Source organism: Olea europaea, unplaced genomic scaffold (genome assembly GCF_002742605.1).
Source record: "Olea europaea var. sylvestris unplaced genomic scaffold, O_europaea_v1 scaffold437, whole genome shotgun sequence".
Classification (NCBI taxonomy): domain Eukaryota; kingdom Viridiplantae; phylum Streptophyta; class Magnoliopsida; order Lamiales; family Oleaceae; genus Olea; species Olea europaea.
In genome coordinates, this window is record NW_019262676.1 from 18,342 (window position 1) to 33,365 (window position 15,024).

Consider the following 15,024-nt stretch of genomic DNA (forward strand, 5'->3'; position numbering starts at 1 on the left):
TTGTGAACCTTTTCATTGTAAGGGGACTATAAGGGTGTACAACTTTTAATGCTATACACCAAGAAAATCATTTAATTTTGGTTTTTTGATTTTTAAAATGGAAAATGTGTTTTGATTGGAATGTCCTTACTTTATTTGGTTAAAATTATCGATTTTTAATCTATAGGTCAATTGACAACGTCATAGATAATTTCTGTTAGTTTGGATTTCACCTGCGAGTTTTTTAAAGGTTTGATACTTAAAGTGGCATAAATGAAATGTTTGGGTCAAGTGTACTACCAAATGAAAGGTTTGGTACCTTAATTGCAATTTTCCCTAATTCTTTTAAGTTACTAATTAGGGGTATATTTGGTTTTTCAGTAAAAAGGATCAATTGCGCACTAAACATATAGGTTAAGGACGTCAATGATAATAAACTAAACGTAAAGGAAAAAATTTAACACTGAAAGTGCAAAATAGGAAGATTTTTCTTCTGCCTTCAAACCCTAAACCCACCCAAACCCCAACTATTACCTGCACTGGGAAATTTTCGAATTTTTTCATGCCCTTTTAACTCATTTCTCCACTCCCATCACTGGAAATTCAAGTGTTGGATCAATGTCAATTCGAGCTCAAGGTTCAATTCTTTGTCCTTCTTCAAGCTCACAAATTCAATCCATTCAAAGCCCTAAACCTCCTTGCGTCTTGACGGTACCCACCTATTTTTCATTTAAAATCTTTTCCACAAAGAGGGGTTGGTTGAAAAGCAATTCTTCCTTCTCTTCCCATTGTATTTTACCCGCTTCAACAAACTTACGCCGCAGAAATTGTGTAATAAAAACAGAACATAAAGTGGTTTCTGATGTAGAAGAAGATAATGTAAAATCGAAAGCTAAAAGGAAAAATCTTGCAGTATTTGTATCTGGTGGAGGCTCAAATTTTAGGTCAATTTTTTATGCTACTCTTAATGGATCCGTCCATGGAGATATTGTTGTTTTGGTCACCAATAAATACGGTACACTAATCATATTACCATGTGATTTTTCATTTTTCTGGCTGCTAATGGGAATTGTCAAACGGACTACATTGTTGAAGTTTCTTCTTTTGTTTCTTTCTGTATGAATTAATTTATTTACGTAATTGTTCTATGTCTAACTTGACCCTTGATGGTGTACTCAATACATTTTGTCGAATTTGTGTTCTTTTGGAGATTCTGGACAACAGATGGTTTTCTGTTATGAATTGTCAGGCTTAGTTTCGAAGTGTTTAAGCTTTTAATTTGAGTCTACAAGTGGTTATCATTATTTTTTTGTGAAATTGCTTATTCTTATACGTGGCAACCGTTGAAGAATTTGTACAAAGCCTTTGTATTTGGCACACACTTCCGTTCTACATCGTTTATACTCAACATATATTTATCATGTGATCCTATGCGATGGTACATTATGAAGGTGCTGTGTACACCGAGATAAGAGCTCCCTAATACAGAGAATCTTCATGGAATAATGCTGTTTTGCCAGATGATGTTAACAACTTGGATGACAGATTAAGTGTGTGGCAAAAAATGATTGGATGGACTTGTTGACTTTTTTTAAATAGTCCAGTGACAAAATGCCATCCAAGATGTTAAATAATCTGGCAGCCAAGCAGAACTGATCTTCATGTGGAAACCGTTGAAGTATTTGCGGAATGAGCCCCCGTTTGGCCCCCCATTTTTTGAAATGAAAATGGGTGGAATAGTGTTTTTCTAAAAAATGAGAGGTTGAAAGTGAAGGAAAAGTTTTCGATTTACGTGTAATATTATTTTATGAAAGATTGTGTAGTTGAAAATAGGAGAGAGAAAAAAATGAAATGGAATTTAATGGGGGCCAAACGGGGGCTGAGTTTATGTTTTGCACAGAATCTTGTTTAATTTCTACATATATTTTATCCTTCAATTCTTTGGAATTGTAGATTGTGGAGGTGCGGAGTATGCGAGAGATAAGGGCATCCCTGTTATTCTTTTCCCTAAAAATAAAGATGCAACTGAGGGTTTATCCGCAGAAGATCTTATAGCTGCACTTAGGTCAGCCTGTCTTCTTTTACTTTGACACTTTTTAACCTTCTGAAAGTATTTATCTAGATTATCTAATTGCTCATGCTTGTCCTCACTCATATTATCTCATTCATTAGTTCGGTTCATGCATAAAAATTTCCTCAATATTTTTTAGGACGACGGTAAGAGAAGCAGTTAATAAGTAAATTTGAAGTATATTCCTCTCTTTCATCAGTTTTTGGGGCTTGTTTTTCTTCTCTTCCATTTCTGGGACCCCTGACTGAAAATCTAGAATAAATGAAAGCATAAGATTATTAGCATGTGATATTTGAATTTTTAGCAGAAGGGGAAATGAGGTTACCTTGAATCTTATACTTCTGTTTTTGTAGAGTTTCAGCATAAAAAAGAACAAAACACTGATTAAACAGTTATGAACCTTGTGCTCAATAATATATGGGAAGTTTGAGTTTTTACTGAATTCAAAAGTACCACGATGCTTTAATTCCTAGTATTTCAGCTACTTTTTACTATGTTTTTATCTATCAAGTAATTTTTGCAGCCTTTTAATCCACGTGCCTTGGCTTGGTTTATCTGCATGAACTATTTTTCAACATCCAGCATCATATCACATTACCACCCTCTTAGCCCAGCGTCTCTGGCATTCCTTGATCTGCCACGTCCTTAAAACTTTCCAACAATTGTGCTGCTTTAATTTATTCAGGTCATACAAAGTTGATTTCATTCTTTTAGCTGGTTACCTCAAGCTTATCCCTACCGAGTTGGTCAGAGCTTATCCAAAATCCATAGTAAATATTCATCCTTCACTTCTTCCAGCATTTGGAGGCAAAGGTTATTTTGGTATGAAGGTGCATAAAGCAGTCATTGCTTCTGGAGCAAGGTATGCAAGTTCAATATATATCTTTTTCCTTTCTTTTTCTTTCCTGTTCTGTACTTAATTCATTTTATTCATATGAAAATTGAACTACGTCCTATGATATTCCAAAAAGTTGTTAGTGATCATGATTCATAAATTTAAGAGGTAATGGACTATCTTTTATCTTTGAAGTTAGCAAATACTAATATTGGAAATGGGGCTTCATGCCAAAACTGTGTCAGTTTTAGTAATGGAGATGCACAAGTTTCCTAAGTATAGGTGACATGCGTGCAAGCAATTTATAAATTTGAAATTTGGGCTATAGAAGCAATTCGTTCGCTGTCTAATATTTTGTTCAAAGATGCTACCATTTTGTTCTTTACTCTTAAGAATTTTGTTTGTCTTCCGATTGGATAGGTGCATTCTAGTGACAAATAGAGTTCATATGTAGTTGTTATGGTGTAGTTCACAATTTTCTCTCTTCTTGTCATCGTAATTGACAGAGTAAACTCAATAGTGCAAACTTTTGATATATGAGCCAAAAAATAAATTTCTACTGATTTTTTTTTTCCTCTTCCAGTCAACAAATTTCACATCAGTGTCATAAGAATTGTCAATTTGCTTAGATATAATCAATCATCGGGATGCAACCATAAACTTTTTAATGGATAATTAGCTTGTTCATCTTGATTGTCTGCCTTCTGTATTGCGTTTCTTTTAATATGAGCAACGATTTTGGCTGTCACTAAAATGCGTCTTCACTCAGCCATCTTATTTTTCTGCCATTGCAATGTTAATACAGGTACTCTGGTCCTACGATCCATTATGTTGATGAGCATTATGACACAGGTCGTATACTTGCTCAAAGAGTAGTTCCAGTGCTTGCTAATGACACAGCAGAGGAGCTAGCTGCAAGGGTTCTTCATGAGGTCGTTGAAATTTATATCGAACTTTTATATTTCACCCTTTTCTTTTCTTTGGTTGGGTGGGTGAGCGTTATCGAATCTGGTTTGCCCAGATGAAATATTTTACTGTTTCAAGGAATAATAATCATTACCACCCAATTCTTGGTTTCATTTATAATCAGAACATTTGCTTCCACTGTGTTGACCATCTTTCCCTTTATTTTTTTCTTCTTATTTTTTCATCTTTCTTTCTGTTGACACCCTTAATTTTCGCGATCAGGAGCACAAATTGTATGTTGAGGTAGTAGCTGCATTATGTGAAGGCCGGATAATATGGCGGGAAGATGGCGTCCCTCTCATCCAGAGCAAAGAAAACCCTAAGGATTATAGGTAGCAAAACAACATCGGCACAGCCCCGTATTGCATTAGCTGGAGTCGAGGTCAATGTCAGGTGATAAATGGTTATCTATACCGGTGATTAGGTATCAAAAATTTCATGGTTATTACTGTTCATCGCCCCTTTTACCTGTCAAACTAATGCGCTTTTAACATTTGGAAGAAACTAGTAGCCTGTTGCATTGCTTCAAAGCATCTTGTGTATGTCAGATTTGCTGGGATACGCATAGTATTCCATTTTTCTCCATGTCAACTTGAAAAACTACTGATTTTTGTTAGGTTTGTTAGATGTTGAGCTGCGTTATGTCATGATGACCTGTATTGGACAGTATCAAAGAAGAAAACAAATTTAAATCTTATTTATTGTAGTGTCCAATCTCATCGAGTAATGCCTACTAAACTTTTACCTAAAGTGCATGACTTAAGTGCATGAATATAAGTTATTATGAGCTTGTTTGGGATACATTCTGCTTTTGCTTTTACTTTTTTTGTAGAAGAAATCCAAAAGTCACTTAGAGTCAGTTTCATCTAGAAGTCTTAATTGTTCCTTAAAATTATCAACACAAGTGCAAAAAGAGCTGCTTTGTTTTGGAAGCAACTCTTTACTTTTTCAATAGCCCTAACGGTTTGGTAGAGGCCGTTTCTTGAAAACACATGGGTAAGCTTTAATATCCAATGATGAACAGTATCGAGAAAGGAAATAATAAAAATAATATATAACAAACTTGTCATTATTTATACAATCTTATAAATTATAATTCTAAAGACTGAGAGTCTGTTTGGGAGTGATATTGAGAATTGATTTTTTGATCGTTAGGAGAAAAGTGGGGTTCACCTGTGAGAGAAGAAGTCAAATATGACAGTTGGAATAGTGAAGTAATGATTAAAAAATCAATTTTTTAGAGCAAAAAATCGTTCTCATGCAAGCTGCGAATTTTTCGTTGTTAGAACATGCGGGTTGAGATGAAATGTTTAGATGGCTAAGAAAGTGGAAATGAATTGAAATGTTTAACTAATCAGCACGGCTTAATTGGCACAAGTGCTGATCGAAGAATGTAGATCGCCACGATGAAAGTATACTCATACATAGCTCTCGTTTGGTTTTGATTTTTCAAATCAAAAAATTAATTGTTTGACCGTTATTTAATATAGTTAGCTGTCTTTTTTAGTATTTTACTCACAAGTTGGATTCACTTTTCTCTTTTAACGGTTGAAAAATTGATTCTTATAATCAATATCAAATAGGAGCATGTTTGATAGTGATTTTGAGAATTGATTTTTTAATTGTTAGGAGAAAAGTGAAATTTATCTGTTAGAAAAGAAGTCAAATATGATGGTTGAAATAGTGAAATAATCAAAAAATTAATTTTTTAGGGAAAAAAATGGCTCCAAACAGGGAATATAGCTGGCCTTTGAAACTTATCTTCTGGCCCTCGTTTTTCCACCACCAAGATAATTCCAATGAAAAAATTGGCTTGCCTGTCAATCAACTTCAGAAAATTAATAAAATGACGCATTCATCGTGGGAGACGCGCCACGTTTAATTAATATTGAACGGACAGAATTCATCAACGCAAGGGACTTTAGGGGTTCCTTGAGAGGAACGCCTGTTGGAGATAATGGATAAAGCCTGTCTGGTTAAACCTGGAAAAAGGTATAAATAAAATTAATTTTTCACTGCTTTAATAACTTGTTATTTTACTTTTAAATACTGAAAAAATAGTGACTCTTATCAAAACTTACATCTCTTATTTCTCAACCTGGACTAGTAGAAAATATTATTTATTTACTCATAAGTGTCACTAAACTTTAAAATGGTGTATTTTATGCAAAACATATGAAGATTAGAGATATATTGCGCCTAGAATTGATAATAATTAATAGTTAAACCTCTATTTGGTCCCATTATTTCAAATTTTAATAGGCGGAATAATATTTTTCAGAAGAATGTGTAGTTAAAAAATAAGGAAAAAAATTTTGATCTGCGTATAATTATTTTATGAAAGAGTGTGTGGTTGAAAATATGAGAAATAAAAATAAAAATTAATTTAAAAGGGTCAATCGGTCAATCAGCATCGCATTTTTATAATTCCCATTTATTCCTCGAGAGTTGTGACTTTTCCAGATTGCAAACTTTTACCTACCAAAAGATGACAGATGTAAGTGGGAGGTAGGTGAAATTCTTGGTTCATTTCCTGTTTGAGCAACCGCTAATCTGAAGGAATGTAGTGTGTGTGTTTGGTAGGATTCAAATTACACCACGGTAGCAATTTTTTACCTCAAAAATTATTTTTTGACAGTTATTTTATTATTTTAGTCGTCTTTTTTTCTTCACTCACAGGTAAAATTCACTTTTCTCTCCAACGAGTCTTAAATTTTTTAGTAGATTGTGATCGTTTTTTTTTTGAAATATGTGGTTAAAAAATTGTAGGACCATGAAAGATGTGGTTAACATTGATTATTTGACTTTGATTTAAATTAAAATCAAATTTTAATCTCTTCCAAACAAGCTCGTATTGTGAAATAGTGATTGACGAAGAATGTGTGATTAAAAGAGAAGGAATTTTTTGATTTGTGTGTAATATTCTTTTAATAAAAAATGTGTAATTAAAAATGAGTATTACAAAAAAAAAATAATGTAATGTAAAAGATGACAAATGAAAGCTAATTTTTCAATCCCGTTGTAAATATTCAATCAATAATGCTGAGCAAAAAAGCTAGAAAAAGGTTAAAAGATAGAGGACAAGTGTCGACGTATAATTAAATGGTTTGAAAATTTGAAAACAAAAAAAAAATAAATAAAATCCAAACAAGTGCTGTCAAGTTAGTACATTTTTGTCTTGCTCTTGAGCTCGTTCAATCATCATTATTGATATTCAATGAGTAATTCTGATTGTACAGAATCAAACGAGATCTCCCGCACAAGATCGACCCCATTGCGAAGCTTAACGAAATAAAAAAATGATAAAAAAAATTTTGAACCCACGTGATGTGAGATTTCGATAAGAAGGTCTGTACCCCCAACACAGCTCATATTCAATGATGAACTCACACTAGGATCAGATTTGTAAATAAATACACGTGGTTATAGAGTTTGAATTTTTTTAGGTGAGGTGATAGTTTATGAAATTTAAAAAATTGTACGGTTAAGGATTAATAATCGAGATTGCCATAAATATACGTGTTTATATTTCATATAAGTCTGATGTTTTAGATGTGGTTGTCGTTTGCCCATTTATCAATATTATGTACATTTAGCCCCTGTTTGATCCCCGTTATGTAGAAAATTTAATGAGGGAAATAGTTTTTTTGAAAAATGAGTGGTTGAGAAAGAATAAAAAATTTTCGATTTACGTGTAATATTATTTATGGAAGATTGTGTGGTTGAAAATAGGAGAAAGAAAAATGAAATGTAATAGAATTTAATGTAATTGGGCTCAAACAGGGCTTAGACATTTGATTTTAAATAACCGATAGAAATTTTATATACGTTTTCAAAAATAAAATAGAGACATGATTTCAATGACTACACGTGATTCATCCATCTCCACTGGCTTGTGTTTTTTAAGACTATAAATTTGAGAGCTAGTCAAATACGTCTAAAATTTCTTTTAACTCATAAACATTTGTGACGTATCATATTTTTAGATCAAAAAAATACAATTAAGTAAACCGAAGTGTTCATTTAGTTTGATGTTTTAAGGGTTTGTTTGATTTTCGTTAATTTAATTTATTGTTCGCAATAGAATTACTTTCAACCACATATTCAAATAATAGAATATTGAACACATAAATTCAAAATTTTTTTTTACGTATATACATTCTACCAAAATCACTATTCAAAAATCATTCTCTCAATCGATAGAAATCAAACAGGCGCTAAATGAAATTTTCATAGCTCTAGCATAGGTTTTTAATCAAATCTAAGCTATTGCTCGTTTATCTATTATATGCACTTTTAGACATTTGAAAAATCATAAATCACTCACACTTTGGGTTCTATTAATTTAATAATATATTTTTCTCTCTATTTTTTAATGACACGTATTCTAATTAAATAATATCATATGCAAATTTAAAATTTTCCTTTCGTTTATAATTTCATATTTTTAAAAAAATTATTATTATAAAACATATTTTTTTTCCAAAAATTTAATTATAATGGAGCTCAAACAGGAATTAAGTGCATTAAAAATTAATTTGTTTTTGAAGACAAGGTTTCAAGTGAGCATACATAAATTTATCATTTAAAAGGTGTTTAGTGGGTATTAAAATTAAATTTTTTCTGTATATTGTGATAAAGGTTTTCGGATCCATAGAAGTATAGTTAATATTGATTAAAATCAAATTTTAATCCATATCAAACATGCTTTAGGTTTTTAACCAAAAAATAATCTTGATTCGTGTTCCATTTTGATGTGTTAAAGGTTTACACGTGTTTAGATTCTCATTGGTCTATCTTTTACACGTGTTTGTCACCTTTACCTATGTATAGGGAATAGCAGGGGCGAAATAGTCTCGACCTTTTTCATTTTTGGCCTTTATTATTTGACATTTCTGGAGAGAGATACAGGGAATCCATTTTCAAGCTAGTGGAAATGGGTGGCGATAAGGCGTTAAGGGTTCTGCTAGTGGTGGTTCTTGTGGCGGTGGCAGTTGGGGGGCAAGAGGTTCAAGGCCCAGTGCACCATGTGGTCGGTGGAAACCGTCGTTGGAACCCTGATTCCGACATCGGTACTTGGTTGTCCGGCCGAGTCTTCAGGGTTGGTGATAAACTCTGTAAGCATCTATCTTCTTTGAATTTAAAATATACTTTTTAGAAAATAAGCTTAAAAGCTCAGTAAATGTATGAACAATGTTTAGGAAGTTTACTTATAAGCAACTTAGCAGTAAGTTTACTTTCGTGTTTTACGCAGGGTTTACCTACTCAGTACCACAGGAAAACATCGTGGAGCTGCAGAGTCTGGATGAATTCGAATCCTGTGATCTCTCAAATCCTATCAAGATGTACACGGATGGATTAAATCAAATTCCACTTGAAACTGAAGGGAATAGGTATTTTGTGATTGGGAACCAGGAAAATTGCGATAATGGTCTGAAACTACACGTTGACGTGAAGCCTTCGGAGACGCAGCCGCCGCCTAACCCATGGCCGGAGCCGTTTCCTATATTTTCGCCTCCAACACCGGAGCCTAAGCCATTTTTGCCGCCGCCTCCGGAACCTAAGCCAATTTTTCCTCCACCGGTGCCTAAGCCATCTCCGCCTCCACCGTCTCCGCCTCCGCCATCTCCGCCTCCGCCTAAGCGATCTCCTCCTCCACCGTCTCCTCCTCCGCCATCTCCGCCTCCAGCTTCTCCTCCTCCGCCATCTCCCCCTCCGCCTAAGCGATCTCCTCCTCCGCCATCTCCACCTCCGCCTAAGCCATCTCCTCCTCCACCGGAGCCGAAGCCAGAGCCCTGGCCTGTGCCACCCTCTGGCTCGACTCAATTGAATGGACTTTCCTTTGGTCTGTTTGTTGGGTTTCTACTTTGCTCCTTGGGCCTATCTACGGGACTGTAGTGGCCCTGTTCCTTAAGGATATGTTTGGATGGTTCAGTAACTAGGAGGTTAGTTAAACTTATTTAATTAATAAACGTTTTTGTCTGTACCATTAACAAAGACATTGTGTTGGTTGTGTATTTGAACCAGTTTTATTGGGTTCAATCATCTATTTTTGAACTTGTTCTAGTATTTGCTAAATGAATATGGTCCATTTTGTGATGCTCGTTTATGAATGGCTAAATTTCATTTCACTTGTTTGTGTGAATAAATAACTATTATTACCTCATTCATGACTGTTAATATGTATTTTACCCACCACGTTTGAGTCGAGATGGATTTGATGTGCTCATTAATAAATTAAGGAAAAGTAGAAAAAATGGGTTATGACATATTTTGTGCAGATTTTTGTCGGGTTCTGCTTGGTGTATATAATTTTGTGTACATCAAGATGTGTTACATTCACATGGAGTGGGATTAATTAGAATATTTTAATGAACAAAAAATTAAGTACGATTAATCTATCTGCATTTTTTGTCAAAGTGACTTTACGTTAAAGGATCTGCTCGAAAGAGTAAGGCAATCTCACAGAATGAAACGTATCACTCGTTCAAAATTTTAGCGCGTGACAAAAATTGTGCTCAGAAAAGGAAAATTGTGTGAGTACAGATTTTCTGTTTTCCTGCACAAAATCGGTAAAAGAAAACTGTATTTAGAGCGTTGTTTTGGAAAAAGTTGATTTTTGTGTCAAATCACAGGCCCCGCCATCTTTGATTTAAAGCTGCTTGTTTGCCAATTTTTAAGCTGTGAATGCCTTTTAACGTTCAGAAGTTCTTCAGAACCCATAATTAAATCCCGGGTTTCAATTCAGGGCATGTCACCTCGGCTCTTGATTTTCAATCACGTGGGGCCCGCGAGATTCACATTGGCTACCGAGGTTTTGCACTTGCTTCAAACCCGGGATTTTATCCCGAGTTGAGCAGCATTATTCTTTGGGAAAATTGGAGATGAGGCTCCAAACCTTTTTAACGGTGTCAGACTTTTCCCTAACATTTCAATAATTGCAACTATCACTCCAAACCTTTCAAATTGTTACAGTCGAGGCCCCATTCCATACAATTAGACGTCAATTGACCAAAAAAATTGATTTTGACCAACTTCTAATCAATTTTAAAAGGGCAAAATGGTACTTTAATATTTTTTCCATAAAATAATAGAAAAAGTAAATCAAAAACCAAAAATAAATAAATAAATAAAATTGAAAAAAAAAAAGGACGAACTATTCTTCGCCGCCCCCACCCACCCACAAAAACTAGAAGTCACCAAAAAATTTCCCATCTTCTCTAGTTAATTTGTAAGACCATGACAAATACTTCATAATTCTGAACTCCTATGCTGAATTAAATGCAACAAAAAAGCAGAAAAATAAATTTATGCTAACAAAGTAAAAATTCAGGTTGAACCATAATAAGCAAGATTCTAGACATGTTATTCCAAAATGTATACAGGAACAAAAATTAACCAAATCCGTTAATTAAAGCCCATTGATTATATGTCAATTCCAATCAAAGCTGATAGATCCATGCCAAAAGCATAAAAAAATTAGCACTCGTGAATGAAAATCATTTCCAAAAACTCACCTCTGTAGCTTTAGAAATCTAATTATTTGTGTGTATCTTTCTCTCTCTTGTGCGCCTGCTGCACTAGGAGATGGGTTTCTTTATTAGAGTTTTTGGGAGTGTGGGTGGGGTGGGGGCGGTGATGAAGAAGAAGAATAGTTCTTCTTCTTTTTTTTTAAATTTTATTTATTTATTTATTTTGGTTTTTGATTTACTTTTTATATTATTTTATGAGAAAAATATTAAAGTACCATTTTACCCTTTTAAAATTGATTAGAAGGTGGTCAAAATCAATTTTTTTGGTCAACTAACGTCAAAGGATGGAAACTGTCCGTTGGGGCCTCGGCTGTAACGATTTGAAAGGTTTGGGATGATCATTGCAACGATTGAAAGATTAGGGAAAAGTATGCAACTGTTTAAAAGGTTTGGGGCCTCAACTGCAATTTTCCCTTATTCTTTAACATTTCTGAAAAACCAATTTAGCCCTTGCTGGTACTTCACATGAATAGTATGTAAATGACAACAAAGGCAAAAATGGGTATTGGCATCTACAACGAATTATGGTACTGTAATTGTCAGAAAAGGGCGTCAGAATAAAAAAATGATATTTGAACACCCAACGGTTTGATTTTTATTATTATAAAAAAAAAAAGTTGAATCCCAACCTTGAGTGCCCCCATCGTCCCACGCCTAAAGTTTTGTGAGATAGGTAAATCAGGGGATGTGCCCCAGCAGGTTAGGAAACATGAGCTGTCTGTACACTGCGCCTACAAGGAGTCCAATTCCATGTCTCAGGAATTGAATCCCCACACTGCGGCTACCAGCAAAACTTGAAATAACCTCACTCCTGTCATTTGCATCACTGGGCTATGTCCTGGGGGCGGTTTGATTTTTATTATTAATTCAACTTTATCTTTTGATAGGACCCGTTTCGCCCCTATTATCCATCTCATTCTTTTTCTCTCTCTTATTTTCAATCACACAATCTTATATAAAATAATATTATACGCAAATAAAAAAATTCATTTTTTTTTTTCAACTACATATTTTTTTTAAAAAAAAAATACTATTCCAATCATTAAAATTTGGTAAGAATGGGGTCCAAAAGGAGGCAAAGTAATGGAAATCGAATTTGTGGTGATGGTCTCAAATTTAGAGTTAAATATTTAAGTTTTTTAAATCTTTTGTTATTTCAAGTTATTCGGAATCTATCTTTATTGGATTAAAGTTGATTATATTTTATTTTTAAATTGAAAGGTTGTATTATTAATATCGATATTTCTAGATTACTTATTGTGAAACTTTAAAGTTAAAATTGTAGTCTTTTTTCTTTACTTGGTGTCATGGAGGTGAGAATATTTCTCCCCATTTGGCATGACATGTGGTCTATTTTAATAAGGAGTGCACTAATGATATGATCATATATAGGTATTTTTCTAACATCTTATTCATAGCGTGCGTGTGTACCAGTTCTTTGGGTTTGACGACCTAAAAATAAGGGGAAGGTAGCCTTGAGGCGTAGACAAGGACGGATCCAGGATTGGATCCAAGATCGGACTACAAAAATTCAAACTGAGCTAATACACTAAAAAAAAAATTACACAAAAAAATTGTTTTTACAGGAAAATAATGAAAAATTCCTTAACAATTTTTTTTTTTTGGGGCCTTGGTGGGGTTGTATCCGTCCCTGGGCATAGAACCTTGGAAGCCAAACCTGCAATCTGTGAAAATTGCAAAAATTGTCCGAAGCTGAAAATTGATGTAAAGTCTTAGAAGTATGAACCTGAGGAGCCGAAATCGATGTGAGTCTTGAGTTTGAATCAAAGCAGCTAAAATCGACCCTGATATGCACAAAAATTGTAACCAAGTCTCAGCATTCATGTACAGCCCGAATTGTTTACCCCGAGCATACATGTTCCCCAAAACCCTCACGAGGTCGAGCTTCATGTAGGTCGAGCCAACCAACTCTTCCTAAATTGCCCAATATGAGGTTGGGTCTCACTGTCCACTACAAGCCACGTGTCCGTTAACGTAATTTCTGCGAAAATGTAATCATGCTCCAGCTATAATTCTTTGGATCCTTATCTTAATTGTCTAACATACTCCTCCTTAGATCCAAACTCAAGTAGAACACTTTCAACAAAACTCAAACACCTAACCCTAGGAGGAAAGGACTCTTAAGTAGTTGAATCCTCCTACTATTCTATCACCAACACCTATAAATACACGGTCAAGGCTCATTATTGAGGTACGCTTTTATAATACAATTATATCATATACTTTTGCACAATCCTGTGTTTGACTTAAGCATCGGAGGGGCGACGAGCACACACATCGTTGCCTTTGTTTCAGGTACCGGAAGGCGCAATTCGTGTTCCATCTCAGTCCTCAAGCTCTAGATCTACCAGGTATGATTTTTGGTAGCATCATTGGCGCCATCTGTGGAAAACACTACCAAAATCCATGGTGAATACATGATCAGGTCTTCCACAAGCAAGCTCATCTATACCAAATCCTCCCCCTGAAGATCATCCTATCCCTCAAGAGGAATCATCAGAGATAGCAGCACCACCACCGGAGCTTTCGGATGGTGATCTGATGGTAGCTGCTCTAGCTCGAGTTCGGGCTCCACAAAATATTCCTGATAACAGTGTTGGAACCTCGGGTGTACCTCCTATGACCGCGGCCTCAAGGGCAGTAACGATGGAATCGGGTGAACTTGCTAGAATCATCTAAGAAGGAATTACCGCGGGCCTAGCACAGAAAGCTAAGGGGGCAATAGGCTTTACCCCTAGCACTCCCTTTACTCCTGAAATATTATCATTCCCTCTACCTGACAGGTTCAAGTACCCCGTGTGAAAGAGTAAGATGGTACTACCCCTATCAACCATCTGAACATTTATACCGATGTCATGAATCTCCAAGTTGCCCCCGATCAATTTATGTGTAGAGCTTTTCCTCAAACATTAACCAACGCAGCCCGAGACTAGTTTTCAACTTTGGAGCCAACCTTCATAGCCTCTTTCTCGGATCTAGCCTACAAGTTTTTCGCCTTCTTCGCCAGTAGCAAGCGCATCAGGAAAACAGCAGCTTCCCTCATGCAACTTCGACAAGGGCAGAATGAATCCCTTCGCAACTTCATGACTAGATTCAACAAGGAAAGACTCCAGATTCCAGAGCTCCATATCACAACCATAGTCTCGGCCTTAACACATGCCATAAGGTGTGAAGCGTTCAAGATATCTCTATCAAAGACCCCTCCTACGTTAGTAACCGACCTACTTACTTGAGCCGAGAAGTACATCAACATGGAAGAGACTATGTTTCCAAAAAGAGATGCCCACCATCAGCTAAGCCCGAGCTTAAAAGGCAGCATCAGCTTAATCTGCATCAAGATCAGCTTCAGGGTAAGACAAGGCATGATAACCCTTCAGCAGCCTTTACTCGCCTGAATACCACAAGATCTAACATTTTGATGGAGATCAAGGATATGAAAGAGCTCAAATGGCCGTCAAGGATGAAGTCCTCTTCTAAGCCCCGGGACATGAACAAATATTGTGAGTTTCATCAAGATAATGGACATACCACAGAGACATGCAAAGCCTTACAGCGCGAGATCGAGTCTTTGATCGAGAGAGGATTCCTAGGGGCATATGTTGGTCAAGACAAGCGTTCGA

The 15,024-nt window shown here is 35.4% G+C and overlaps 1 protein-coding gene across 1 annotated transcript; it reads left to right on the plus strand.

Moving 5' to 3' along the window:
* The first annotated feature begins 443 nt into the window (after nucleotides 1-443).
* LOC111387908 (phosphoribosylglycinamide formyltransferase, chloroplastic-like) lies at nucleotides 444-4,552 on the plus strand. Its single transcript, XM_023012523.1, has 5 exons — nucleotides 444-994; nucleotides 1,933-2,044; nucleotides 2,736-2,912; nucleotides 3,691-3,817; nucleotides 4,074-4,552. Exons 1-5 carry the CDS (start codon nucleotides 598-600, stop codon nucleotides 4,185-4,187), a joined length of 927 nt encoding a protein of 308 aa, XP_022868291.1. The 5' UTR covers nucleotides 444-597; the 3' UTR covers nucleotides 4,188-4,552.
* The last annotated feature ends 10,472 nt before the right edge of the window (nucleotides 4,553-15,024 follow it).